This window comes from Colius striatus, chromosome 22, assembly GCF_028858725.1.
Source record: "Colius striatus isolate bColStr4 chromosome 22, bColStr4.1.hap1, whole genome shotgun sequence".
NCBI classification, from domain to species: Eukaryota; Metazoa; Chordata; class Aves; order Coliiformes; family Coliidae; genus Colius; species Colius striatus.
In genome coordinates, this window is record NC_084780.1 from 5,348,861 (window position 1) to 5,375,117 (window position 26,257).

Below are 26,257 nucleotides of genomic sequence, written 5' to 3' on the forward strand. Positions count from 1 at the left end.
GGTTCATTTGGGGCCATCTGCTCAAAATACTGCAGCAGGATACAAGCTGCTTCAGGGCACACGGGAACACTGAAGAGGGATATGCCATGCCTGGTACTTCACAAGAATGAGTCCTGCCTCCTGAAGCCTCTCTGAGTTAGAAGCACTGTCTCTAGCAGCAAGCCAACAAGATTGACTCCTCTGGCCAAGTACACACTGCTCTGCAATAGGCTAAAACCCCCAAATTTAAATTTCTAAGCTGAAGGGAAATGTGGAAGAATACTTGCAAATGAAAATAAAAGATGTCAAGGGCTTTCATGCTGGAGGAGAAATAAATTAGAAGTAGGTAGAGCAACTTTCACATGTCTCTGAGTGTATGTACATGCATGCTCAAATGTACATGTGTCCACTTACACATCTTTCTGGCCTCGACTGCAAGTGCTAATGCAATTTGGGACAAGTTATGGAGGACATAATGCCATTCTGACAACAGTGAGGGAAGCTCTCCTAGAGGGAGTGAAGTTTCTACTGCAAATAAAAATCCTCTCCTTCCCAGTTTTCAGCCTGAGTTCAAAAAGCAATAAGTTACATGGAAGATCATTTTTACAATGCAATCCTGACCACTCACGTGCTTAGTTTCACTCTAACATTTGTTTTAATAATGTCAAGTACTAAGAAAGCAAGTGAATTAAGTCAGTCACTACTTGGACTGTGCTACAGCAGCAGCTATTTCAAGTAGCAGCAATTGAATAACCAACCAAAAAGACAAGCTACTGAATAGCAGCTGGGATTTGGTTTCATTAATTGTGCTGGAATACTTATGTGAACAACGAAAGGGAAAGAGCTTGACAGGTTTCAGAAAGCATGACAAGAACAATTCAAACTCTAGAAACACTGCTGTAAGGTGAGAGGTTTAAGAAGTTCAATCTGTTTAGAATATCAAAGAGATGGCAAAGACCTGTCCTGATTACAGTTGACAAGTGTTCACTTGATGAGAGGATTTATGACAGAATGATCTATCTGATAGACAGAAACGTATGCAGGATCCTAAGGTTGTTAGTTGAAGCTAGATGACTTGTAAAAAAAAAACTTGCATGGTTTTTAGTTTTACATCGAGCATAAAACATTTGATGGAATATCTGCTGCACCTCTCATGGATTTTTTTAAGCTGGGAATGGATGTCTCTTTCCAAAGTATGACCTCTTGTTCAAATCAACGCAGGAATCACATGGTGTCAAATTTAACCCTCCTGCAATCCTGCAAAGGATGTTCTGAACTCTATGAATCTGGTTTTAGTCCACTAATTAAAGTGAGGAAGGAGGAGTGAAAGGGAGATTGCTTCTTGGGCTGAGTTCATTCCTCAAACTCACCAATGCAGATAGTTAATCGAATAGCTCCAGTGGTCTTCTATGTGCCAACAAAATGAAGAAAAGCACATTCCTACATATAGCCAGGGTAATTTCATTCCACATATGTCTGCAGTGATGTGAGCAAGAACAGACTGCTCCATCACAGGCATGTTGTTTAAATTCCAGCCACTATCAAGGTATTCCTGAAAATTGAACAGAACAGTTGCAGGTTTATACAACAAAGGAGGTAAAACTGCCAAAAGAGCACCAGGAGAAAAGCACCTTTCCCAAATGAAAAACATACGAAACAGATCAATGAGTCAAAGAACAAAACATCCATTAATGGTCCTTTTTTCCTTTTTAACAAGCCTCACCAGAGCTGCTTGTTAAAACAAGACTTTTCTTTAGTTTGGAGGATAAATTTATTAAGTTACAGAACAAACCTGTGGCTTTTGTGTCTGACCACAGCAAGTTTACTATTTATTCCAAACTCTGATGTAATTTTCCTCTTCAAATAGTGTGCCAGATACACAGAACAAACACTTTGCAACCAGTTCCATTATAGTCCTTTGAACCAAAGAGACTAATGAAGAATGCAATACAAACATGACAGTGAACTAAAAGACTTACCTCTTCCTCTGGTCTAACTTTAAATTTCCCACCCCTAACTGGGAAGCCGCTGCCGAATTCCTTCGAAGCAATATCAGCTCCATATTCTACTGTCACATCCTCTTCAATGGTACTAACAAGTCTCCAGAATTCTTTTTCAACCAGCTCAGTGGGGACCATCTAAGTATGAGAAGAAATAAAGCTAAGGAGCACATACTGAGGAATCAGTGTATAAAAAGCATGTATCTAAAAGCTGTCTCAGGGAGAACCTTCAACAGATTGAAGTATTTTCCCATTGCAGCAGAAATGTGCTTCCACCCAGGACACGCTGCTGCTCTGGCTCTCTCAGAAATGGATAGCAGAGTACTCTCTGCCTTACAGACACTTCTTCAAAAGTGGGAAAAAACCAGAAAACCCCTCAAAACCCAAGAAGCTGATGGAACAAGGAACCATGACACCAGCAAGAACAAGGATTCACTGACATAAATGTGAACCTCTGCTTTGGGTTCTCCCATTCAATACTGGAATTCCCCTTCTCCCTCAGAAGTTCTATATTTCAACTAAGTGCAAAAAATGAAATCTGCATTACAGAATCAGGCTAAATACAGGAACATACATGTACTGGCATGTTAAAGTAGTCTGACTTGAATGCATCTGCCATTTCTCCAAACGTGCGAAGCGTGTAGTCTCTTGCTGCTTGTTCAAACCCAAATGCTTCTTGAGGCTTATTACACTCCTGCAATTGAAACAGATTATTTGTAGAATGTATTTGGAAAGACAACCTGTGCTCAGATTTTACACAAGTGGGCTACTATTACAGCATCTGATGGGTAACAAGGCAGGAGACCTGACTGACACAGAATGACTGCCCCAAGTCAGAAACTCTCAGCTTAACTCACTAAACCCCAATATTGATTTCTTTGGAAATGTGCACAAACATTAATGCAGTAACATGCCTAATTCCTCCTTCCTCTGGTAAAACTAAGCAAAAAAAAAGAAAGGTGCATAGACCTCCATGCTGAAGCATCCAGTGAGACTCTAATTTTAAATACAGAGGAAAGGTGCCAATTAAAATCAAATGCATTCTTTGAAGGCACATCAATTTTTGGCTCCCAACATATGAACTGATAGCTTTCCAATATGAAGCATGCCCAAACCTCATTTTAGCTTTACCTTCTATCACCTTTTTTGCACAGTCTTAATTAATAACAAGTCAGATTTTCAATCCCTAGGATCAAGTTGAAAACAAAACCCATAAAAAAAGAACCTTCAGAGCAATTTGGATGTGGTCAGATTACCTGAGCCAAACACTGGGGACACCTCCAGTCTCCTTTGGGAACATCATGAAGGGGTGGAATTAAACAAAAAGTGTGGTAACTGTCATCACAGCCATCACACAACAGGAGACGGTCCTCGTCGTTACCACTGCCACACAAGAGACACACATACAAATCCACCTGTAACGGAACAGAATTGCCACAGTGGGAATTTGAGCACTTCAGGTAACTCCCGGTGAACGAGCACTTTGGTAACTCAGTCACCTGTGACATTTCCCAGAGGTTACTTTTACTTTCTCTCCAAAATGGAAATGAGAAAAACACACAGGAAATACTGAAGTAAGAGTTTAAATAACCCAACTCTGTAATTTCAGGAAGGCCCACAAGAGCTGCAAGCCCTTCCCTGGATTTCCCCTCCCTCCAGTGACAGACAACTTGACTCAGTGGCCAGGACAGCTGAAATCAGCAGCACCATGGATTTGGCAGGTATGATCTAACAGCTGTCAGGGGCTCACAAATCCTGTTTCTTGCTGCTCTCATGTACAGTCTGTGCTCTCATGTACAGTCTGTGCACACAGATGTTTCACCCTCCTCTGAGACCAACTGTTTGGAGCCTCAGAAAAGAGAAAGGGGTTCCTGTTAATAGAAGCATTTCTCTTGTTTCCCAAAGATACTGACCAAGACCTTCTTGCTCATTTGGAAAGTCACCAGCTTCCCAGCAGAGCTTTGTGCTTTTGGATAGATGTTGCAGAAGTCTAATGGAGGTTTCACAGAAGGTACTAAGCCCCAAGGAAATGACACAGGCACTCCAAACATGAGAAGGGAAGTCTGCTGCCTGCTCTACACCACACCTTCATCAGCAACAGACTGGAAACCTCTTCTCAAATAGACTAGAGCTGTGAGGACCAGCAGATCTTGTTGTCTTATGTACTTAAGAAGATAAGCAGGATCTCCTGCTCCTCCCCACAAGCTTTTTTTGTTTGGGGGTGTGGTTGTCAGGCTTCTAGTATTTGAACAATTCTTTCTCAGGTATCTACCTACAGATGTAGATAAAACAATATTTTTGGTTTTAGGAAGGACCCAGCTACTGACATGGACAGAAAGAATCTCAGTATCACCTTCTCAAAAGTGAGACACATTACCATTGCTTTCAGTTTCAGGGTTTCTTTGGAGGGCTGGTGGTATGTGGAAAGTTGGAGCAGGAACAAGGTTGTTTTTTTTAAGAAGCATTTGAGTAACAAAGCTTCCAAGTTAGTGCTAAAATTGTGGAATAAGTGGCAAGTCTGCTGGAGAGACAGAGGCCAAAGCTCACAGTGAGCTCCCTTGAGGTTAAAGAGCAATGGGGAAAGAGATCAGTTCACAGAAAAAACACTTCTATTTGGACTCTTCTTTGCAAATGATTATTTTGAGACTGTACCTTGGTGACAGAAAAGTTACTTTAGTTATAGTGAAACTTAACTATCCTGTTATATTCAGCTTTGTAACAGCACAAAGCTTTATGACTAGATACACTCCAGCAGGTACAGATACTGCTTTGTTTCAACCACAAGGTTGCATGTAGAATATCAAAGAGTCCTTAAAGTGATATGAATAACATGAGGTTTCACTGCACACCCAAGAGAAAACCCAGAACCACCTGCACTGAGCATGAGGCAGCAGGAAGGCAGCGTGTACTCACAGCATTTGTGGGTTTCTTAGATCGGACTTTGGATTTGTCTTTCTCTGGCTCCCCAGCATGTTCTCTCTTCTCAGGAAGTTTCACTGTGCTGTGCATTTCCTTTTCTGGTGCAACAGAGAAGAAAAATGAGGGTAGGACAAAATGTTTTGATGCTCAGTATTACTTGTTATCACTTATTTGCTGCTACTTGTTAGACTGCAGTCCAAGTTATTTCTTAGATGACTTGTTATCCCATACAAACACTTGTCTCAGCTGAGGCAAGACTCAAATACCTGCAATGCCTACAGAAGCTGCTGTTATCAGAAAAACCAAGCATGCCAATCATGACCATCACAGCCCACATTTTTTCAGTAGGCATTTGAAATTCCATTTAAATTGAGTTAGGAGTCTCTTCATAAGCTAAGATTCTGTTTCCATGTGGTGTTAACACATGTGATTGAATTACTCCATCAGTTTTACAGCAGCCTGTCAGATGGAGACATGGAACAACACAACACTTTCCTCCAGCAATCTTCACACTTCAACTTCTAGTAGTGGTAGCTTTCCTGGAAACATTATCATCAAAGAGGAGCATGCAGAAGAAGTGGCCTGACAAAGCAGCAGTTCCGCTACATTCTTACACTCCTACCTAATTCGGGCATGTCACTACTCAAGTCTTCATTCCTGACACTATGAAAAACAAACCCCAACACCCAAATCCATACACCAGAATGTGGAGAATCCCAGGGCTCTGCTGCTGAAAACAAAGGGGCAATGAAGTTCTTAGCTAAAGTTACAAATGAGCTAGAGACATTTATACCTGGACATGAGAGAATCTGAAGTATTTCTTGGAGTCTGAGACCTAACAAAGCTAATAAGGAGAAGAATGTCTCCATCTGTCAGGAAGTTAAGCATTAAAAAAGTTTTTGCCTTGTACTCTTCAGGGGGAAAAAGAAAAAAGGTTCATGCTTATGAGGAGAGACTCTCCTTAAAGAAAGAAATCAAATTAAAAAAATATTACAATCTACCTGGATTCTTTAAAGAAAATGTTGAGTGAACAGAGGAGACTGAGATACTGCTCACTGTAATTATTAAGTAGTTAGAAATGGTTCCTATATTTGCTTTGCCAAATTATTTTGTCAACGAGCTTATTGTTCTGTTTGATGGCATTAAGCACTTCTCAGTCTGAGATGATGACTTCTTAAGGACAGATAACAACAGATTTAGGACTATTGATAGAACCAATTTTAAAATCATATGATGGGAAGTTGATAGATATAGTTCACAATAAAGTAGCTTTTGCCTCTGAGTTTCATTTCCTGATTTAAAATTCACATTGTTTCCTAAAAGTGTTGAAATCTGCCATATTCTTAAAAGAGTTTCCTCTATTTAAAGCTGGTGGATTGATGCTAGCTATTTAACACACAAAATAGAACTGTGGATCAAATCTCCCTTCTGGTTGCTCCCTAAGAGACTGAAAACACCATCTTCTCCAAGAAAACTCACTTACAAAGCACACAGAGAGGTTTCAAAGCCGTAAGAGAACTTCTGTGCTAAATTCCAATTGAAAAATGAAGTTAACAGAAGTGTTTTTTTAAAAAATACTTTGACTTGTTCCACCTGCTGAATTTAACTCTGGTCTTAAAATGAGTTTGTCCAAAGGAACATAAACAGCATTCACATTTGGTTTCCTCTCTACTTGCCACTCACCATTTTCACTCTTTGGAGGGGCACATCCCATTCTACGTCTCAGATTATGAGTTCTGGCTTCTGGAGGCTCAGATTCAGTTTTAATATTGGTTGCCTTAAAGAGAAGGAAAAAAAATCAGTAATGTTCTTAGATGGAACATTTGGGTTTTACACTTGTATTTGGGAAAGGATTCACTGTCATTTAAACCTTGGCTGCGTGCTCAAAGTACAGAGCAACGACTTCAGAACACATAGTCTGTGCTGTGGGAAAGGCTGCACACCTGAGGTGACCCAACCTGCACTCAGCTCCTCCACCCCTCAGAGCTGCTCTGGCTCTGAAGAAAGGAAAAAAGCTGGCTGTGTCCAACACACTAACAAGAGAGCATCTATTAACATCTAAATAATTCTCTGCAAGTCTCTACAGCTGAGTAACTTTGGAGGCAGGTTTTAAAATATACATTTCTGCATCCAGTTCTTCCCCTACTCTGACAAATGCCAGAGAGGACTGCAAAGGTTCAGAGAACAAGCTCACATGAGACAAAGACACTTTGTTATATCAGAGAAACAGCTAAGTATATAACATACATATGTGTATATATATATACTCTATATATAGTATATACATAATATATACTATATCTTAGTATCTATTTGCCTTGCTGTTCATCTTTACAGGATACCCAAGACCCAGCACCTCCCAATCACAGGCAGATACTCCAAAGGGAAAAAGCTTCAGATCAAACTACTGTAGTTTTGTCAGAACTATAAATCTACTTGTAACTTGGCAGTTGAGTGCAAAAGCTAGAAAACCTTAATTGTAACTTATTAGCTAAGAATAATTATAGGCAGAATTTGCAACAACTTAGCTGTACTACTTAGTCCTAATAAAGACCAAGACTTTAACAATGGGAGTTAAGAGTCTGAAATGAATTTAAATAGAAAACTGGATTATAAACAAAGAGACTCAGTCATGACCTTCCTAACTTATTATGTCACTACTAATAATACCATCTCCTGGGAATAAGCCTCCTCTACTCTTTATCTGCTCAAACAAAAGAAATAGTAAACTCTCTGAAGGCAGGAACATCAGTCCAGGAAGACTGCAGTCACAGTATTTCAGTTTTCCAGCAACAAAGGAGATAACGTCATGATCTCCTAAAATACATCTCCACGGGAGAACTCTATGCAGATATAATCAATCCATTTTATGCTTATCCAAATAATTAGTAACTGTTAAGCACATGTAAGATTAATCCTGTTTTATTGTACAAGGCTGTATTGATTTAACATTATGCAACTTTTCCCTTATGTTGCACGGTGAAAGTGTCACAAATTGACAGAACTCACTAAAAATGTGAAATGCAACAATGCTAATGCTGTAACAAAAACCTCCTCTGGTTTCAGCTCATGAAAGATACACAGAAACCTCCCAGCACATTTAAAAAATAACTACTGATCACTGTCTGTCCTCTGAGGAAACACCAGAGATCAAAGCTGCAAAAGACAAGCTCTGTTTCTAGAATTTATCACCTACTTGCATCTATTAGTTATCATCATGCCAAAACCACTACTGTAGCATAGACATAATAAATGGATCAATGGAAACAGCTTCAGCAGAAGGGCCTCTCAGATCTCCAAATCTCAGTAACACAAACTATCATCCAATCCTTACTGTATGACTTCTTTTTGAAGCATGTGTAAGTATTTGGGTATGTTTAACAACGCCAAAGTGAAGCAGCTGTTACTGTGCATATAGATTTAGTGATCTGATTGAAATAACACTTGTCTTGCAACTAAAAACCTCCTATGGCACCTGACAAGGAAACCATCCCTGTCTTATGATTTCAAGCATTTGCCCACATGAAGACAGATGATCTCACCTCTGCTCTCAGGCGTTTTGCTCGACGAGCAGGTGGACAAGTTTCTGATGGCTGAACCGACTGCCTCTGAGGAATATCGTGGGGCTTGTATTCCTTGTCTTTTGTGTCACTTGTGAGATCTGGTTTCTGCAAGCACTAAAGAGACACAATTTGATCACTTAATTTTTGCTTTCATTACCAATATAAACTTTGTGCAGAACAATTGCCTGGCTGATGTGAAACAATGCAGACAGGGCTTCAACAATTACAGTACTTAAACAACTGTAACGTTACCTATTTGAACAAGTCACAAAATCACTTCTTCCTGCCCTTTTACTGAATGGAAGAACCATAATAACAGATGATAAACAAAGCTGACATCGTCCTTTAAGTGTCTGAAACACCAAACGTTCCTTAATGGGAACAGCAATTCCAGTTCTTCTATTGGATGGTGCTTTCAGAGGCTGTATCAGCAGCGTTCTAGAAACTGCTGTAGTGTCCTCAGGCTGCATTGCTGTAACACTGACATACAGAGCAGTGGAAAAGTAAATTACAGCCTATCATACATCCTTGGCTTAACTGAATTACAGCTTTGTCTGAAGCACATTGCTGAAACTATGTTCTTTACATGTTTTGGAGAGGACAACTGTGCTGCATGAATTATGGGGAAATACGGTCAAATCTAAGCAGGAAGGATGAAGATTTAAGCTTGAAAAGAAGTCACAAGCCATACATACTGTTACCTACACTGCAATATCGATGAAGCACTCTAGAAATTGGGCACCTTTAGTGAAAGTTACTCTCACGGTTTGATGTAGTACCTCAGTCACTCTATGTACAAGTGATATAGACCAATAGCACTCTGGTTCTATCAGAGATGGGCCTATAATGACATGTGAATCAAGCAGGATTTTGCATTTGACAAAACAGTAGAAAAGAAATGGTTATAGGAAGCCCAAAAGTCTGTTATCATGAGGCTTCTGTACACTGCAGAGGGAAAATACAATGAAAAAGGTGGCATTCAAAGCAGTCATTAAGAGGTCACCTCTAAGAGTAACTCTAAAAACCTTGCTTTTGGTTCAAAGTTCGCCTATGCCTTTCTGAATTGCTTGCATCAACACTACAGACTGCATCTTGTCACCTGCAAGTTATAAAGCATCACATGTAGCCTTTGCAAATGTTCCATCAATAAAACACCCAACAAACTGGCTGCTAAGCTAAACAGACTTCAGTTGGCTTACCAATAGGCTTGCTCCAGACTGGAATAAGTTGTAAGGATAGAGAATGCGCTCGTAATGTGCACGGATGTGGGAACCCACAGCTTTGCCAGGAGCAAATCCCATCTTAGTGGCTATTTTGGTCCATTTTCTCTCCTTGCAAACTACATCAAATCCTCCTTCTTCTGCAACTAGCTAAAAAGTGGAAATAAAATGGTCATATATTTAGTACTAAAGTTACAAGTATTTAAAGGCAAGACAACACCAAAATTGCCATTTGAAACCAGAAAATACCATTTAAAACAAGTTTCAAACCAGACTTTTAAGCAACCACAAAACATGAGAAGTTATTTAAGAGCTGCAACTGGATATAACCTATCCAGGAATTGTAAACTTGTGGAATTACTTTACAAACAAGTCAACACCTGCATCAGATGACCAAACAGCCTACTTGAGCATTTGTCTGGCTGCAATTTGTCACACCTGCACTTTGTATTTCAAAGCAACTTTCTAGCACAGTACAGTCAGTTCTGCTCCCTGGAAGTAGTAGTATGAAATTGACTCAAAAGCAATCAAATAAAATTGACCATAAACATAAAGAAAACAGAGAGGACATATCCTTGAGGTCAGTGAATCCCATTCCTTTCTACCAGAGTACAGAAACATCTTCAGAAGTTTAACAGGCTTCATCCTAAAAGAGATTGTTTCTTTTTTTCCTCCTGTATTTCTCACAGAAAAATGTTCTTCTTATGACTGCTGTCATTGTTCAGAAGCTCTCCAGTTAAGCCTAAGTTTGTTCTTAACCACTTTATATCCAAATTTAACTTCAAAGAAAGGCTGTAAATTTAATTTGGTCCTCATGATCGTATATTTCTTACAGTTTCTCCCATCAGCTATGTTAGGTTAAACAAAGTAATACTTTTTTTCAGCTAGGCCCCACAATCTCCCTTGAACAACTGTGATGCCACATCAAAAACCAGAGATAACCCAGTATCTTTTTAGGATGAGTTCTCCCTTTTAACAGTCTTACTCTATTAAGCTGAAATAAATCCAAGATCTTCCTCTCCACATGTGGAATTTTTAGTGTACATCCTTGAAGCTCCCAAAACTTTGCAATCTGGTCCAGGAAATTCAGCTTTACACGAGTTTGGGCCTGAAAAGAAATAAACAAAAAACTTAGGTTCATGTTGAAGGCAGATAAAGCTTTTGTATCCCAGTGTTGATGAAGCTGCAGCCTCAGTTGCCTGCCTGGCTTTTCCCTCTGCAAGTGTAATTTTGCATTGTTCCCTCTCATCATATGCTGAAAAAACATTGCACACAGATCCCACTACCCTCCTCAAATCACTTTGTGTAACTTTTGTGTAGATTTCATTACATTTAGAAAAGTACTTTCTGAGAACAGACAAGCAATGAATTATTGCTGCTAAAAAACACCTAAATTAGCTGCATTGCTAGGATTTATTACATTAATAAATGCAATAGCTTATTACAATTTGGTTTAATTGTAATAAGCCATAAATATTGGTTTATTTTTGGTTTATTATAAAAACTTTTTTAAAGGGTTTTCCTGTTATCCCTTTTCAGTCCCAGACTCATTTGTTTCATTTTTATGGCTACACATCAGTCAGGGCAGGGAAAGCCAACTAGTCTGTTTGCACAGCAATTCACACAGATAATTGGACCATTATGTTAAAGAGCAGTAGCTTAGACTTCAATTTTAATACATTTAATTTTCATCATGTTTTCTATTCTTAAGGTATAAAATGGCCATGTTTATACAGATCAGCTTGTTCTTAAACTCCAGAGAGCTCTGAAGCAGCTTGTGCCCACACAAATCTCTCAGCCAGTGCTCAAGCTCTTAGCCTGGCATTTCACATAACCACATCAGGACTTTAGAAAGCAAGAACCATGAAAAAACCAGGCAGGGAAAGAGTCATCATCATTCCAATTCGTACCAGTAGTGTGCTAACCAGGGCTCCTTGCCACTCCCTCCTCCTTGTCTGAATTCATGAAAGCAGTGAATGAAAGTGCTTGTGAACAGCAAATTTCCACCAACTGAATCCAGATTTTGTAATTGTTTCTTCCAAATGGCTTGTTATTTTTAAAGTACTCTGTAAATCATCTGTACTTTTAAAAGATGATGTACATGTGCAAAATGCAGACACCAATCTATGGTACTCGAGAATTTGAGTTTAACCACTTATAAGCACCTCTGTGTAGAAAAGGGCTGAATTCTGTTCCTTTAACAAGCATTAACCTTACTTTTTGTGCCTGGCATGTTTTTAAACTGGTTTTGGAAAGGATGAATTTCTGTGCTAAATAAAACCTGACGTTCAGAAGTCCTGAGTGCTGCCAGCTCAAGTCAAACACAGCTCAGTGTCAACCTACTGCAAAACATCAGGTCTCAAAAAAAAAATTACAACATTTTGGAGCAGAAGCAATGTTGAGTTTTACAGTTTACCTCTAGTTCATTGAGCCTCTGGATCCTCGGTGTAAAGTGAAGCTTATCGACATCACATGCAAATGGAGGCTGCCAGTCCTGGGAAAACAAAAGAGCTTCATCAAAAGACCAGGAAAAGAAAGGAAATGTCTGAATATGACCAAGCCTCCCCAGCCCTGGGTGGCACAGCATGTGTCCCTGCAGCACAGGGCCTCCTCACAGGCACAGGCTGCACCCAAGCCATCAGCCACCACACCCCACTGCGCTCCCAGCCGTGCTCAGACCCACTTCTGCCTCCAGATCACATCCTGTTGAACAAGGCTGGACAGAGGGAAGAATGAGAAACACCAAGAAAGCTTCACTGTCTGTCCCTTCCTTAAAACATTTCATTGGGTCTGTAAAATAAGACAATGAAACCACCAAATAAATGTCCTCTGGGACTAAGGACCTGCCCTGAAAGATAAGTCTCTAGCTGCATATTGTGTCAGCCCACCTCCTCCCCACACATGTGGAGTGGCTCAGGAGCTGCACAAGCCATTTGCCCCAGCCCCTTTCCATGGGGGACCTGCACACCAGCCAAGGGCTGTGTCCCCCAAAAGTGCTGCCCCTGCACAAGTCAAACCCACTCCGAGCTCTGAGGTGGGAGGTCACCTACATTAACAAGTTCTGTATTGTTACCACACAAAACAAAGTGAAGTTTCAGAAACCATGCTCTGAATGGTAATGCCTGCCTCCATCAGGAAAGACTAACATTTGGTAGCAGAGACATTAAACATTTGTGAAGGACAAACGCAGCAGTTAGTGTTCAAATGCTGGTCTCCAAAACAAACAGCAGCTGCACTAAAAAGCAGGAATAAAAGCTCGTTTTCTTAATTCCTTGTCTGCAAACATTCAGAAACAGCTGGAATATGACCAATTAAAACCCCACTATTTCTACTTTGACAGGATACCTGTAACTGATAGTGGTGGTTCTAAAAACAACTAGAAAGCAATTTTACCTTTGAAATCTCTGACATCTGTCAGACAGAGCTGGTTTGGCAATACATAGTTTCACTAAACCAAATCAGACTTGATTAAAACTTGACAGTAATTTATGACATTTAAAGCTATTGTCACTAACTACAGAATGGAATCATAGAATCACAGAATCCCAAGGATTGGAAGAGACCTGGAAAGCTCATCCAGTGCAACCCCCCTGACAGAGCAGCACCACCTAGAGCAGGGCACACAGGAATTTGTCCAGCTTGGTTTGGGTGTCCCCAGAGAAGGAGACTCCACAGCCCCTGTGGGCAGCCCCTTCCAGTGCTCCCTAAACCTCAACAGGGAAGAAATTCCTCCTTGTATTTCTTTGGAACCTCTTATAAAAGCTACTGAGAGTGGAATAAGACAACATCTTCCTACCAGGAAAATGGGAATGTTCCCTCAACACCTGTGGAATAAGGCAACCAGCAGGACATGCTTCTCAATCACTTTCCTTCATGTAATCAGAAGACTAAGCCTGGGGTCCAACAGTAAGTTCAACTAGCAGTTCGTTGTTTAACTCAATAAAATTAACCCTACTTTTACTGACTCTACTTTGTTTGCAAGAACATCCAATGCCGTGAAAACAGCAAACCTGACAATGAAAACATGTTCTTTTGTAATATCCTGCTATCTAATGAATCATTTGTGGCCACCAAACTGTAAGAGGAGAAACAGGACTGGGAATATCTAGGGCAAGATTTGAAATGTACTTGAACATGACAAATCTGACTTTCAAGCTAAAACCAACTGGTTACATCATTAGTCACAAGTCTGGAGTTTGCTCTGCATGCAAAGGGAGAGAGAAGACAGGCAACCAAATCAGGAGAGGATATGCAATCGTAATGACACAACACCCTGGGGACAGGGACATACTGAGGACCAAATTAAATTGCCAAGGAGAGAGATGTAAGATCTTAAGTGCTTTACTTTGGCTGAGAAAGTAAATGAAGACGCAGAGGCATGTGCTGACTGACTGCTTAGCTAAGTAACAAGCCAAGGCTGCCTCCAGGTGGGCCAAGCTCAACCAGGATCCTGTAATAAGGATCTGCAGAGGAAAAAGACCATGAACAAGAGCGAGAATCCCAGCTCCATGAGGGATGCCACTACCTCTGACATTGTTACTGAGCCTGACCAGATAACAGACTGTCAGTAAAACCAAAGAAGAGAGGGGAGAATGCTGGAGACTTCTGGCAGGGCCACATGTTCCCTGGCACACAGTCTGCTGCCCTGGGGAAAAGCCCAGAACAACACCTACGTGGCCACAACAGAAGGAACAGGAGTCCTGCCTGTTCCTACAGGTTCCAGCTCATGCTCAATCTTAAAGAAATAAAGATACAAGGGTCCCCAAGACAGATACAGATTCAGAAGCCAGTGACAGAAAGCAGCTTGAATTCAGACAGGACAGATGTGAGCTCATCCTCTCCATTTATGAAAGCAAATGTGAAAGTTTACGTGCATTACCTTACAGAAATGCCTTGTTCACAGCATGGTGTACAAAAACACACTACTCCAGAATTAGCTCAGGACCTCCATATGTCACCTATTTCTCCCTGATTAGTGTACATTTTGGGAAATTCTCTCCCATTTGTATTCTGTTCTCTCTAATTCCTAAACAGGATGTTTTCAACCCTCCTTTAATAAATACATTATTTCCTCAGCAAAAAGCCTGCATTCATTTTGAAGCATAACCTAAAGACAAATGCAATGTTCATTGAGATGAGTATTAAGAAAGCTAAGTGTCCTGAAAGAAACTGCTTTATGCACCTTGGAAAAGCAGCAGCACCACAAGAGGGAGCGTGTTCCTGGCAACGTTCATGTGCAAAGCTGGTCTACACCAGGAGAGAAGAGCACACACAAAGCAACTCTGCAGGATCACTGCCCCTAAATTGGTGTCTGGGAAACTCGTGACACTAGCCATGTCCCTCCAGCATGCACTTGCAAGGTCCTCAAAAGCAACTGGTCTGGATTTCCACCCACTTTGAAACAGAAAAGCCAGACCAAGTTTAAAAAGATCAAATTCAGTTCTTTTCAAACACACTGAACACTGCAATTAAGGACATGGAATTTCTTAAAAATGCCAGGAGATTTTACACTGCCTGCCTGGACTCTTCATCTGAAATGACTCTGTTGCTTTCTGTTGTCCATACAGGATTGTTTATAGCCTGTAAGAGACACACAAAATCAGTTGCCTACATTAGCATGCACTTGTTAACTGGACCTAGCAGAAAAACTCTGAATACAAATCCATGCAAAATATGAGACTGGCAGCAACATTTCAAACTTTTAGCTGTGCTGAAGCCATCCGAAGAACGACATTAATATTTCAAGTAGTGATGTGAAACACAGAGGGTCAGAACTTTTCCTTGACTATTTCTATACTCCTCCTTCCAGATTTGTTGTTACAGGGATGGCAGGTCAGGTCCCCATTTCAGCTGGTAAACCTTGCACCCCATCCAAACTTACTCTCTAATTAAGATTTAACCATTCAGTTGAATTCAGGTGAACAAGAAATTACCAATGTCACTGGTAAGCTCTTCTACAAGTTAGTTAGCTCCGACTTTTCCCCTTACTTGCATCTCATTTTAAACCAAATATCTTGTTTGCTCACTAAGAAGCTCTCCATGAATGCTTCCTGGAAGCAATGGCTCAAGAGACTTTTTTCATTAAACAAATCTCTTTTTTCTTCTCTTTGCAGGACCAGCTTTCCAGCCTCACAAATAAAGATTTTCCTCAGGCTTTTCTTTTTTTTCCCCTGAAACCTCTCCTATTTTACCAACAGCTTTTGAAAATGCCAAGTACCATTTCGGTCGCATTCACTCCAATGTCAGACACAAAAAAGATGTCACTTTTGTTATTTTGCTAGACAGACTCTCATAGTAAGATCCAAAGGAATATCTTAGCAATTCTTGCCAGTGAAGCACATATCCATTCAGTGAGCTACAGCGATTCACTGCTTCCCAGGATGCCCACCCTGCGAGCGTGACCTACATTCTTTGTTCCCAGATCTATGATCTTGCCTTTGCAAAGGTGTTACACGATTGCTGCCTCTGAGAGGGAAGGAGCAGACTCAGTGACTCAGGAGGTCTCTTTCAGTCTCTTGGTTTCATGGCTCCATTAAAAACACACTCAAAAGAAACTCAGATGCTAGAATCTATGTGAAACTGATGCACGCCACCATTTATTGTCCCAGCAGTCTCAGTGGGTCATCCACAAAGCTTCCATTTGAATGGGAGCTAATCCCTCTGTGACCCTGTTAAAGGCTAACATTAGTTGGTAACTCCAATCACCAGCTAACGTAGTTTGTGGTGACACGGTCCTTGCCTGGTCATTTTGAGTGTAGGTGGTTTTTAAATCCATGCTCAGAAGGCACCCTGGGTGCAGTAACATCCCCTGCACACACAATTAATAATCTAAACTTGGGGTAGGATTTCCCATTTGAGACAAAACTGGGCTCTGTTATGTTCTGCAGACTAGCAAGGGAAACAAACACAATCACAAATCCTTCCCATCTGAGAACTGCAGCCAAAAACAAACTCACAATGGGATTCAACCCCCTAGATCCCTGTGCCAGCTCCAAACTTGGAGAGAAATAAAAGCTCAGGTAAGCTGGAGATGATTTTCAAGCATCAGGGATCCAAAGGCAGAGGATGGGAACTATACCTACAATTTGAACATCAAAACAAAATAGGTAGCAGGGTTTACATACAGGACATACCAGTTTTCCCTTCACAGAGGTGAAGAAAGAACAGGTACAGAGACTCTGGCAAAACCAGGCAAGCATCAGCAGTATACCAGCAGCACTACACAAACAGCTGGAGATGCCTGGGGCCTTGGAGTGGGTGCACTGACAGCAAACCCATGATCTCCAATTCACTTCAGAGGCATTGACCTAGACCTTGAAGCAGAGCATCCATCAGTACTGATGTCAGAATCATCTGTCAGCATTCAAGGGCACCAGGCTCCAAGAGCTACTGCCACCTTCCCTCAAGACACAGTATGCTGTAAAGGGACCTTTGGTCTGATCCCACAGCATGTTCCCAGAGGGGACTGAGACTGGTTAACAGCACAGACAGTGTAGATGACTGTTTTGGGCTTTTAGCTCATTGCCATTGCCTCAAGTCAAACAAAAAAACCTACCAAAACCCCCCAAAACCACAGTTGCTATCACCCCACTTAGAATGTTCAGGACTAAATTGTTTCATTTTAAAGTTTCAATGAGCTTAACAGGGTGAGTGCTGGAAACACCTCACTGGAAGAGATCAAGTCAAGAAAAGGATATTCTCATTGTCCTTTAAGCACACTCCAATGTTTCTGAAGTGCAGACAGCATGGCTCTGGTGCTTTTGGCAGTGCTGGGTGGCAGTACTTGCTAGCAAAATAATACCCCTTTTCCCTGTTTTTCTGATAATTGAAAATCAGAGGACAACAACAAACAATCTACTCTGAATTTACCCAATTTCACCATAGAAGCCCTGTATCCAACACAGCAAATTCTTCATCGAAAGCAAACATTCCCTTATGAGCTTCTGTGACTGAACTATCTGTCTTCACAAGAATTTGGCAGCTTATGAACAGGAACCTCAGCACTAAAATACCTCTTCCCAAAAACCTGCCCATTCTTAACACCAAAGTGCCAGAAAGTGGCAATTCTGCCACCATCCTTCATTTTTTTTCCCCTGATCACACAGTTGAAATGCATGCCCTGTTACCAAATTCAAGCCAACCTGGCTTGTGCCAAACAGGAACCCCCAGCTCAGTTGCATCCCCTCAAGCCTGTACCTAGGATTTTCTCCCCATGAAGCTCACAAATGTAATTGAGTTATCTCTCTGTTTTCTTTTTCATAAAATCAACTGCCTGAGCCTCTGTGTATTGTCAAATCAGAGGGATCATCACAATCAACTTCCCATTTAGGACAAAGCATGATAATTCTCTGCCTTCATGCCTCTCTTAGCAGTGGTATGTTTTACAACTCCAGGACTGGAAGATCACCAGAACCCACAGCCAAGTTGCTCTAAACGTGAATTGGTTTTAGTCTATAATTTAATGAAGAGGTTTGGGGTTGTTTTGTGTTTTCTTTTTCTCCATAAAAATGAAAATAAATCACACAAACAGTTGAATGAACATCCTGAACAGACATTGTTGAGGTCAATGTTTCTCCTCAAAACATGTCCCTGGAGCAGCAGCTTTAGCTCTCAGAAGCCCTGTGCTTTTAGATTTCACCCTTCAAACCTTATAGAATCACAGAATCATTTCAGCTGGAAAAGACCTTGAAGCTCATGGAGTGCAGCCTCTGTCCCAGCCCTGTCACCCACCAGCCCATTGCCCTCAGTGCAACATCCACCCGGCTCTGAAACCCCTCCAAGGACGGGGACTCCAGCAGCTCCCTGGGCAGCCCCTTCCAATGCCTGACAGCCCTGGCACCAAAGAGATTCCTCCTCACATCCAGCCTCAACCTCCCCCGGTGCAACTTGAGGCTTTTTCCTCTTGTTCTATTGCTTGTAACTAGGGAGATCAGACCAACTCCCACCTCGCTACAGCTTCCCTTCAGGTGGTTGTAGAGTGAGAAGGTCTCCCCTGAGCTTTCTTTCCTCTAGCCTGAACAGCCCCAAAATTCTTTCTTCACACCTCTCTGTATCCTCTGCCAATTGTCAAATCTTTCTAAAATCCTCCAATGAGTGCAATACTATGAATGCACTATTTTCTGATTTGATGCTACCAGAGAGGTAAAACAAGCCTACTTCTTCTACAGAGAAACTCAAGAGCTGCGCTCACTGATTTCACCAAAACACCCATTCTACCATTACATTGGTTTCCACAAGGACCCACAGTTATTTCTCTACAAACCTCCATCCTCTTAAGCCTAACTTATGCTCCTTTGTTCCTAAATGTAAAACCTCACGCTGAGTCCTACTTCAGTGATTACTGTTTCATAACATCCATTCTTTATTAGGCAATTGGGATCCCTCTGCAACAATGAGCCACCCGCCGTAAACCTTCCATCTAAATGGAATCATTTCTTTTGTTCTTCTGGACTTCTAATGAAAATGAGATACCCTTGGCTTGAGGTTCTGAAAGACCATTAGAAATGTACCCTTCATTACAAACTCTCATTAATAGGCAAAATAATTTGCCGTTCCTTCAGTGTGATATCAATCTTGCTCAGTAACAACTATTGTAATTAGAACACTGAAACACGCTCAGTTAACTTACAGATCTCAGATCATGACAACACAACTGGCTTAACCAAATATACAGTCTGATAGAAAACAATCAAACTAATTTGATGACATTAGTTTTCATGCAATCGTATTTCATAGTCTGAGCTCCTGTTCAGGACTGGATGAGCCATTTGTCTGTCTTCTGAGATGTGGTCAACAACTCTTGCACCCATAAAGAATTTAAACCCATAAGGAAGTTATTTCCTCCTGTTCTCTTCAACATTTCCCAGTATTTCAGGATTTATTGAAGAACATGAGTCAATCATTTAGAGAACTCCAGGGCCAACTGTGTCAAGACTTCAGCTGTATTAAATACAGACTTTCTTACCTTAAAACACTTTATCAGGGCAGACTGAAGGCTACTTGGAGGCCTTAACTGCACGTCTCCACATTCACATTATTTAAAACAACAACATTTACCCTAAATTTTCTCAGTTTTCATGTTTGGCCATGAGAAAACCACGATGTTTCTAGTATATTGTACAATATTGTATATTTTGAAATGCATTAATATGGTAAGTAAGGCTTAAGTAATTGTTGTTAGCTATTTCTTCATGGCAGCAAAGCACACAGCAAAGCAGGAGGAAGAGTCCGTTCTCAAGAAACACTCAGAGCGGGAACTGGATCTCTACCTTCTTTTAGTCTTGAAGCTAGACATCAAATTTGTTGGGCTGTTTGCTTTCATTAGTTACTATTAATTACCTACTTAAAATAGCAATGATACCATTCTGAAGTAACCCTCCATTTCACTCCTCCAGGAATTTGCACAGCTATCATAAAATCTTACAGAATTTAAGGCCTCTACTTGATGCGCCAAGTTTCATAAGAAATCCTCATAAAAGATGTTTTCAGTTCATAAAAGGAAGTCCTTACTACAGAAGAGCATGCAATGGACTGCCAACAAAGTGTGCACTATCCACTTCACTATCCAACTCCCCGTCTTCAGCTCAGCAGCAAGGGGCCAAAGCATCTCTAGTTTATGTAGGACGGTGACTCTCGGGAGCAATTGCCACTGGTAAAGCCTCGTGTCTCATCTGAACACTTTGCTGTCAAAGGGACTTGCAATGTATGCTCAAGACTGTTGACCAAAAGCTTTGCTGTTCCCCACAAAACACCATCAGTGAACATGGTTATTGTTGCTTCCTCTGCAAGACAGCCATTCCAGTATCCCCAAATCATCCCAAGTAAGAGCAAAAGCAAGTCATCGGTGATGACTGGAACAAACTGAACTGGAAAGGGAGGGAAAGCTTCTTTTGAGAGCTCAACTGGAAACTGCTACACTCAAATTACACCTCCCATTATATTCCTGGATGCTTTTTCATACTATGAACACACAACAATCATGTCCAATACACTATCTTCCACACAGATGTCTTGATATTCCCCTCACAAAACAGTTCAGTGTCCTCAAAACCTGCCACGGAAGCAAAGCCACCACAGATGTGGTTTTCTCCAAGCTTACCTGGTGCCCAGCTAATGCTAGCAGAGAAGTACCAGAGAAAAAGAGGATCCTGGTCTTTCAGAGAACAGGAAGCTCTCCTCTTCGTGGTTTGGTGCTGAAACATCAAAACTAGTTTAGGAGTAAGGATTTTTTCGTGAGTAAATTGTGAAGCTATAGCTGGGCACCACCAGCCTCACACAGCAGTACTCCACAGCACAGTCCAGCTACAAAAGCACAAATTCATCTGCTGATAACTATCCAGCAGAGTTTAAGGTTAAATATTGCAAGCCCAGCCAGGGCGTTTTTAATTCCTTTCTCAGCCCAGATCCTGATGACTCGTGGCCCCACATACGGGCACCTCAGCGGGTAACACCACAGGCAAAGCATTCACTTGGCTGCACGGGGATTTCAGGTCTCAGCCATCAGCACACAATGCAGTCAGTTGGAACATACAGAATCCTGTAAAAGGGTCAGTAATGTTTGTAGCTCACAGTACTACAAGCCACTTGATTACACCGAAAAAGAGCAATAACTGAATATTCACTGCATCTCCTGTTTTTCAGGAGGAAGGCCAGGAACTACGTCACCTCTAAGGCTTTTCTGGCAGATTTGGAAGAGCTCCCTCTATGCTCCAGGCCGGTGAAGGAACAACTGCGCCTGCACCAGTCAGCCAAGTAATTATCTTGGGTAGATAAGAGCCACAGTAGCTCAGCTCTCCTAAAAGCCAGGCCCCATACAACTATTAGGTATTCAGCCCTCTGCAGCTCCAACTATTTTCATCCTACTTCTAAATACATTCAGTGACACACATGATCATAAACACAGACCGATACGGGCTCTTTAGAAAGCGAAGATGAGAGTGTGCTGAGAACACTGTTCTAACAAGTAATTCATTCCCTAGGAGAGCTATTCATTTCTGAGTCTCTAACAGATAATACAGCTTAAAAGAAGCCTGTATTACGGGGGTTTTGGCTTTTCAGACAAGCAGCCAACAAACATAGATGAGATCTTTTCAAAAGAAATCACAAAAGAACAAACCTTCATAAGAATTCTGTTCTGCTCACAGCTGCTGAAATGCTGTTGACAACATACAACCCCAAAAGATTCTTCCACTCAAAAATATTACATAAGTTCTGTGTTGACTGTATGATGAAAACCATCTTAACCCCCTTAACTCTGTCTGTGCTGCATGGAAAGGGACACTGGCATATTCTACCTAGATACAAATTCAAGAGTGTTCTTGTATGCATTCATTCCACTGCAAACCAGGGCTCTTCCAGGGAGCGGAAACATCTTCTTCTCCAATGAGATTCACATGATTCAATCTGCTACAAACATTTCTATAATCTCAGACAGTTAACACAGCAAGTTCCTGCTATTTTAATTCAGAAGGAAAAGGATGGTTACCAACAGGAGTCCCGGCAATGATCAAAACATAAAACTGAGGAGCATGTGTTTCTGAACGTTATTTCTTTGAACTCAAAAGTCTCACTCGCAAAAACTTCAGCTTGCAGAAATGTTTTTTGTCAGTTTCACCTCTTACTGGAGGAGATTTAATGCTCTCAGGGGCCGTTGAGCATTCTAGTTATTGCCGTCATGTTAACTACCTCAAGCCAGCTGCACCACCCTCCACTTAGAGAAAGAGCAATTCACTCAAAATAAAGATGATTTACACGCGCTTGTAATTAGATTTTTTACTTCAAGAAGCCCCTCTCCTCACCAGGGCAGTTGTTTATCCCTTTAGACAAACTAACAATACGACTACACAAAGTAAGATCTTCACGGTATTTCTCAGTAAACTGAGCCGACCAACAAAAGGACGTCTCAGTTCCTACCCCAGTGTTGAGTCTACTACACCATTGGTCAAGGCAATGATGATGAAGATGAAGGCTTATTACTCTTCCCACTGTGTATTGCATTCTAAAATGGTGGCCATATCTGTCTAGGCTTCAGCTCGCAAAGACACCAGCCAAACTCACAGCTGCAGAGTTTGATGGTGTTCAACTTGGGGAAACAATCACCGGTATGAACCCCGAGCTAGACCCGGGGCAAGGCCGGAGGAAGGTGGTCGCCGAGCCAGGAGTGGGCGAGGAGAGCTCCCCTCAGCCCTACACCACCACAATGCCAACATGGAGGGCAACACCCAGGCAGCTGCCTCCTGAGGGGCTCGGCACGGGGCCGCTCGCCCCCAACAGCCGCCCCAGCCGCGGGGCTCCAGAATAACTTGTGACTTCGGGGACCGCCGAGCAGCGGGGGCAGGCGGGGAGGCCGAGCCCGGCGAGGCGAGGAGCGCGGCGCGGCCGGGTTAACCGCTCCCCTCGCTCGCACCCGGCGGCCGTTCCAGCTACTTTCAAGCCGGGCAACTCTGGCACTTTAGGAGAGACTTCGCGGGAGGGAACGGACGGGCTGGCGAGCGAATGCGGCGTCCAGCCGCGCGCCCCCGGCCCGGGGGCGTTGAAACTTCAGAGCAGCGAGAGGGCGGCCCCGCGTGCCCTCCCCTCCGGCCCAGGGGTCACCTGCGCGCCCGACGGGAGCGGAGCGGCCGCCGGCGTGAGGGGAAGGGACGGGGGAAAAGGGGCGGGCGGTCGCCGGTGCGGGCCGGGCCGGGCCGGGCCGGGCCACCACACAAAGGCCGTTCCCCGGCGGCGCCATGCGGGCACTCACCGGCGGCGGCCGCACCTTGCAGATGCCGGTCTGCTCGGCGATGGGCCGGATCTTGTGGATGAAGGCGAAGGGGTCGGCGAACTCCTCCCAGCTGGGCTCGAAGACGGGGCACTCGGGCGGGGGCAAGAACTCGGCCATGGCCCGGGCCGGGGGCCGCTCAGCCGCCGCTCCGAACAATCCTCCAACAGCCGCTGGGCCGCCGAGCGCCGCTGGAACGGGACGTGCGCCTCCGCCGGGAGGGGGGTGAGGTGGGGGGGGGGGAGCAAGGAGCTAGAGCGCGAGAGAAAAAGAGTCCGCCCCGGCCTGGGCGGGGGGAGGGGGGGGGGGCGGCGGCCGCCCCGCCCCGTCACGCGCCTTTGTGAGGGGGCGTCGGGGCCGGACCCCGGGGAGGGCCCAGTGACACCGGGGCGGCCGCTGGGGAACGGCCCGTCGCGGTTCTCCTCACCGCGGGCCAGAGTTCCGTCTGAGCCGCTCGGGGCCCCGCGCCGCTCGCAGGCCGCTGCCCGCGGGGGGGACCGAGGCGTCGAGAGCGGCGCTGAGCCGGGCGCCCCGGCAGCCGGCCCGGCCTCAGCCCGGCGCTTTCCCCCGCTCTTTGTGCGCGGCCCCTCGTCCCGGGCCTCAGGCCCGCGCGGCCTCTCTCGCGGCCGCTTCCCCCCAGCACCGCTGGTTGGGGGAGGCCGTTCAGCCCCGCGCCGCCCCGCTCCCAGCGCGGAGCCGCTCCGGCCTCAGCGCGCGGCACATGGGCCAGCGGCCCCTCACAGCTCTGTTTACATGCGCGGAGGGATCCGCCACAGCTGACAGCCACCGCCAGCCGGCGCTTCTTTTTTTAAAGAGCCTCTCCGGCCGTGGCCATTGGCAGCGCCGCGGCCGCGTCACGGGCGGGGCGGGCCCGCGCGGCCGCATTGTCTGTGCCCGGCCCCTGGCGGCCACCGCGCGCCCCCGCGGCCCCGGACCGGCCCCTTTGTTCCCGTCCCGCGGTGGGGGGGGGGACGCGGGTCCATTGTCCTGTGGCCGCCCGGGGGGGGGGGGGGGCACCGCCGAGCCCGTTCGTGGTCGCTACCGGGGATGAACGCTTTCCCCCGCCCCCGAGGGAGGGCGGTTGAGGTGCCCCGCGCACGGCGGTTAACGGCGCTCCCCTTCCTTCCCCCCCCGCCCCTCCGCCGTTAACGGTGCCGGGGGCGGAGGCTGCGGGCGGTGTGCGGGGCAGGGGGAGGGGCGGCCCCGCCGCAGCAGCCGCTGCCGCACGTAGCGCACGTGCGTGGCCCAGCGGCCCCGCCTCCCCTTCCACACTCGCCACCCCCCGCAGCCACTCGCCACTCCGCTCGCCCGGCCAGCCCGCGGTCACCCGCCGCCATTTACAGGCCGCCTCTGCAGCCCCCAGCCCCACTGAAGCAGCTTCATGCTTAAACTGCCTTATTTTTAGTCATTGCTCCAGCTAAAAGTGATGCTTTGTGCTGTGACAGCCCACGACACACACTTTCAGATGAGCACACAATGCTCAGGGTGGAATGTGTAATCAAACTTCACTTACTGACCTAAAACTTAAATATTTGCTAGTAATGGGGTGGTTGAAAAAGCAGCAGAGGATGAGTGAGGAGGCCGAGGCTACAGCTATTAATGGGCAGCTGCTCTCATTTGCAAACACAGCATAAACCTCCATCACCCGCCTGCAGAACCCTTTGTGGAGCAGATGACCCCGAGTGGACTGGAGAAAGGAAGAAATCAGCTGCCAGCTCTGAGCTCCCTTCACCACCCCTTTAAGATGAGCCTTGTTATCCTCCTGTGCAGCATGGGCCTGGGCCCCAACCCTGCATCAGTGCAGCACCCAGAGCCTCCCTCGAACAGGCCAGACTCAGGAGCCAGCCCCTGACAGGCTTTAGGGCCCCAGGCAGGCTCAGGTTGTCAGAGTCCTGGGGAGCCATGAGGAGCATCTTCCATTGCCACAAGCCCTGGGAAGAAGCTCCTGCCATTTCCTTTGCTGAAGTTTACTTGCCACTGACAGCAGCCAATAAACCCACTTCCTGCTTCAAGAGCAGGCTCAAGTGCAGACAGAAATCTTAAGCCTCATGTAAGATAGACCATATCTATTTTATACTTTCACACCAGAACCTCCTTGATAAATCACCAAATACATTATAAGCTGCTCCCTTACCTTCCAACAGCTGCTCCACATCCCATCCAGACCTCAAGGGTCTCTGGCACAGACTACTTGTGAGCAAACTCCACTTTTGTGACTCAGAGTATGAGTTTCCCCAGGAGTTTCAAGGATGCTTGAACACCAGTGGTTTCTGAGATACAGCAACGACAGTCTGTTTGGTGAGGACTCCCCGAGGAGCTGTTCCCTTACAGCTGGAAGGTCCATATTTAGCAGGATTGTTTCTGCTGATATTCACACACAAAGGGCTCCTGCAGGCCTCTGATGGGAACACACTCAAGATACAGGTGCTTTACCTGAGAAGTTATGATGGAAGAGCAAAAGCACTTGCTATAAAGCTCTGAAGGTGAGCAGAGCATGATCAGGAGGTGACCCAAGGATAAAAAGCAGGTGCCTTGAAATGCAAGGTGGCTCAGGCCAAGCTAGGATGGAGATTGAAGGGAAGCAGCAAGCCCTGGAGGGTCCATAGGCCACATTGGGCCTCTTATTATTCTACCTTGGTAGCTGCTAATGGAAACACTTCAACACAAATGTGTGCTTTTCCACACTGCCTCTTGTGTGCCTTGCTCCTGCTGTGGCAGCTGCAGCACAGGGGGTGTAGTTGGGGGATTAATATGGCACAGCACTGCCTGGCTTAGAAATCAGTGGCCCTGGATTCTGCATTAATTCCCCAAAGTATT

General features: G+C 44.4%; 1 protein-coding gene across 1 annotated transcript in view; it reads right to left on the reverse strand.

Moving 5' to 3' along the window:
* Positions 1-24,204, reverse strand: part of KDM5B (lysine demethylase 5B) — a 47,012-nt gene extending 22,808 nt beyond the window's left edge. The window contains exons 1-11 of the mRNA XM_062013370.1: positions 23,423-24,204; positions 12,098-12,175; positions 10,667-10,789; positions 9,661-9,831; positions 8,441-8,575; positions 6,582-6,675; positions 4,893-4,996; positions 3,236-3,394; positions 2,554-2,673; positions 1,959-2,117; positions 1,350-1,531 (exon numbers count right to left, since the gene is read on the reverse strand). Of these exons, the coding sequence (XP_061869354.1) occupies positions 1,350-1,531; positions 1,959-2,117; positions 2,554-2,673; positions 3,236-3,394; positions 4,893-4,996; positions 6,582-6,675; positions 8,441-8,575; positions 9,661-9,831; positions 10,667-10,789; positions 12,098-12,175; positions 23,423-23,560 (1,463 nt within the window). The 5' untranslated portion in view covers positions 23,561-24,204. The remainder of the gene's footprint in view (positions 1-1,349; positions 1,532-1,958; positions 2,118-2,553; positions 2,674-3,235; positions 3,395-4,892; positions 4,997-6,581; positions 6,676-8,440; positions 8,576-9,660; positions 9,832-10,666; positions 10,790-12,097; positions 12,176-23,422) is intronic.
* Between the last annotated feature and the right edge of the window lie 2,053 nt (positions 24,205-26,257).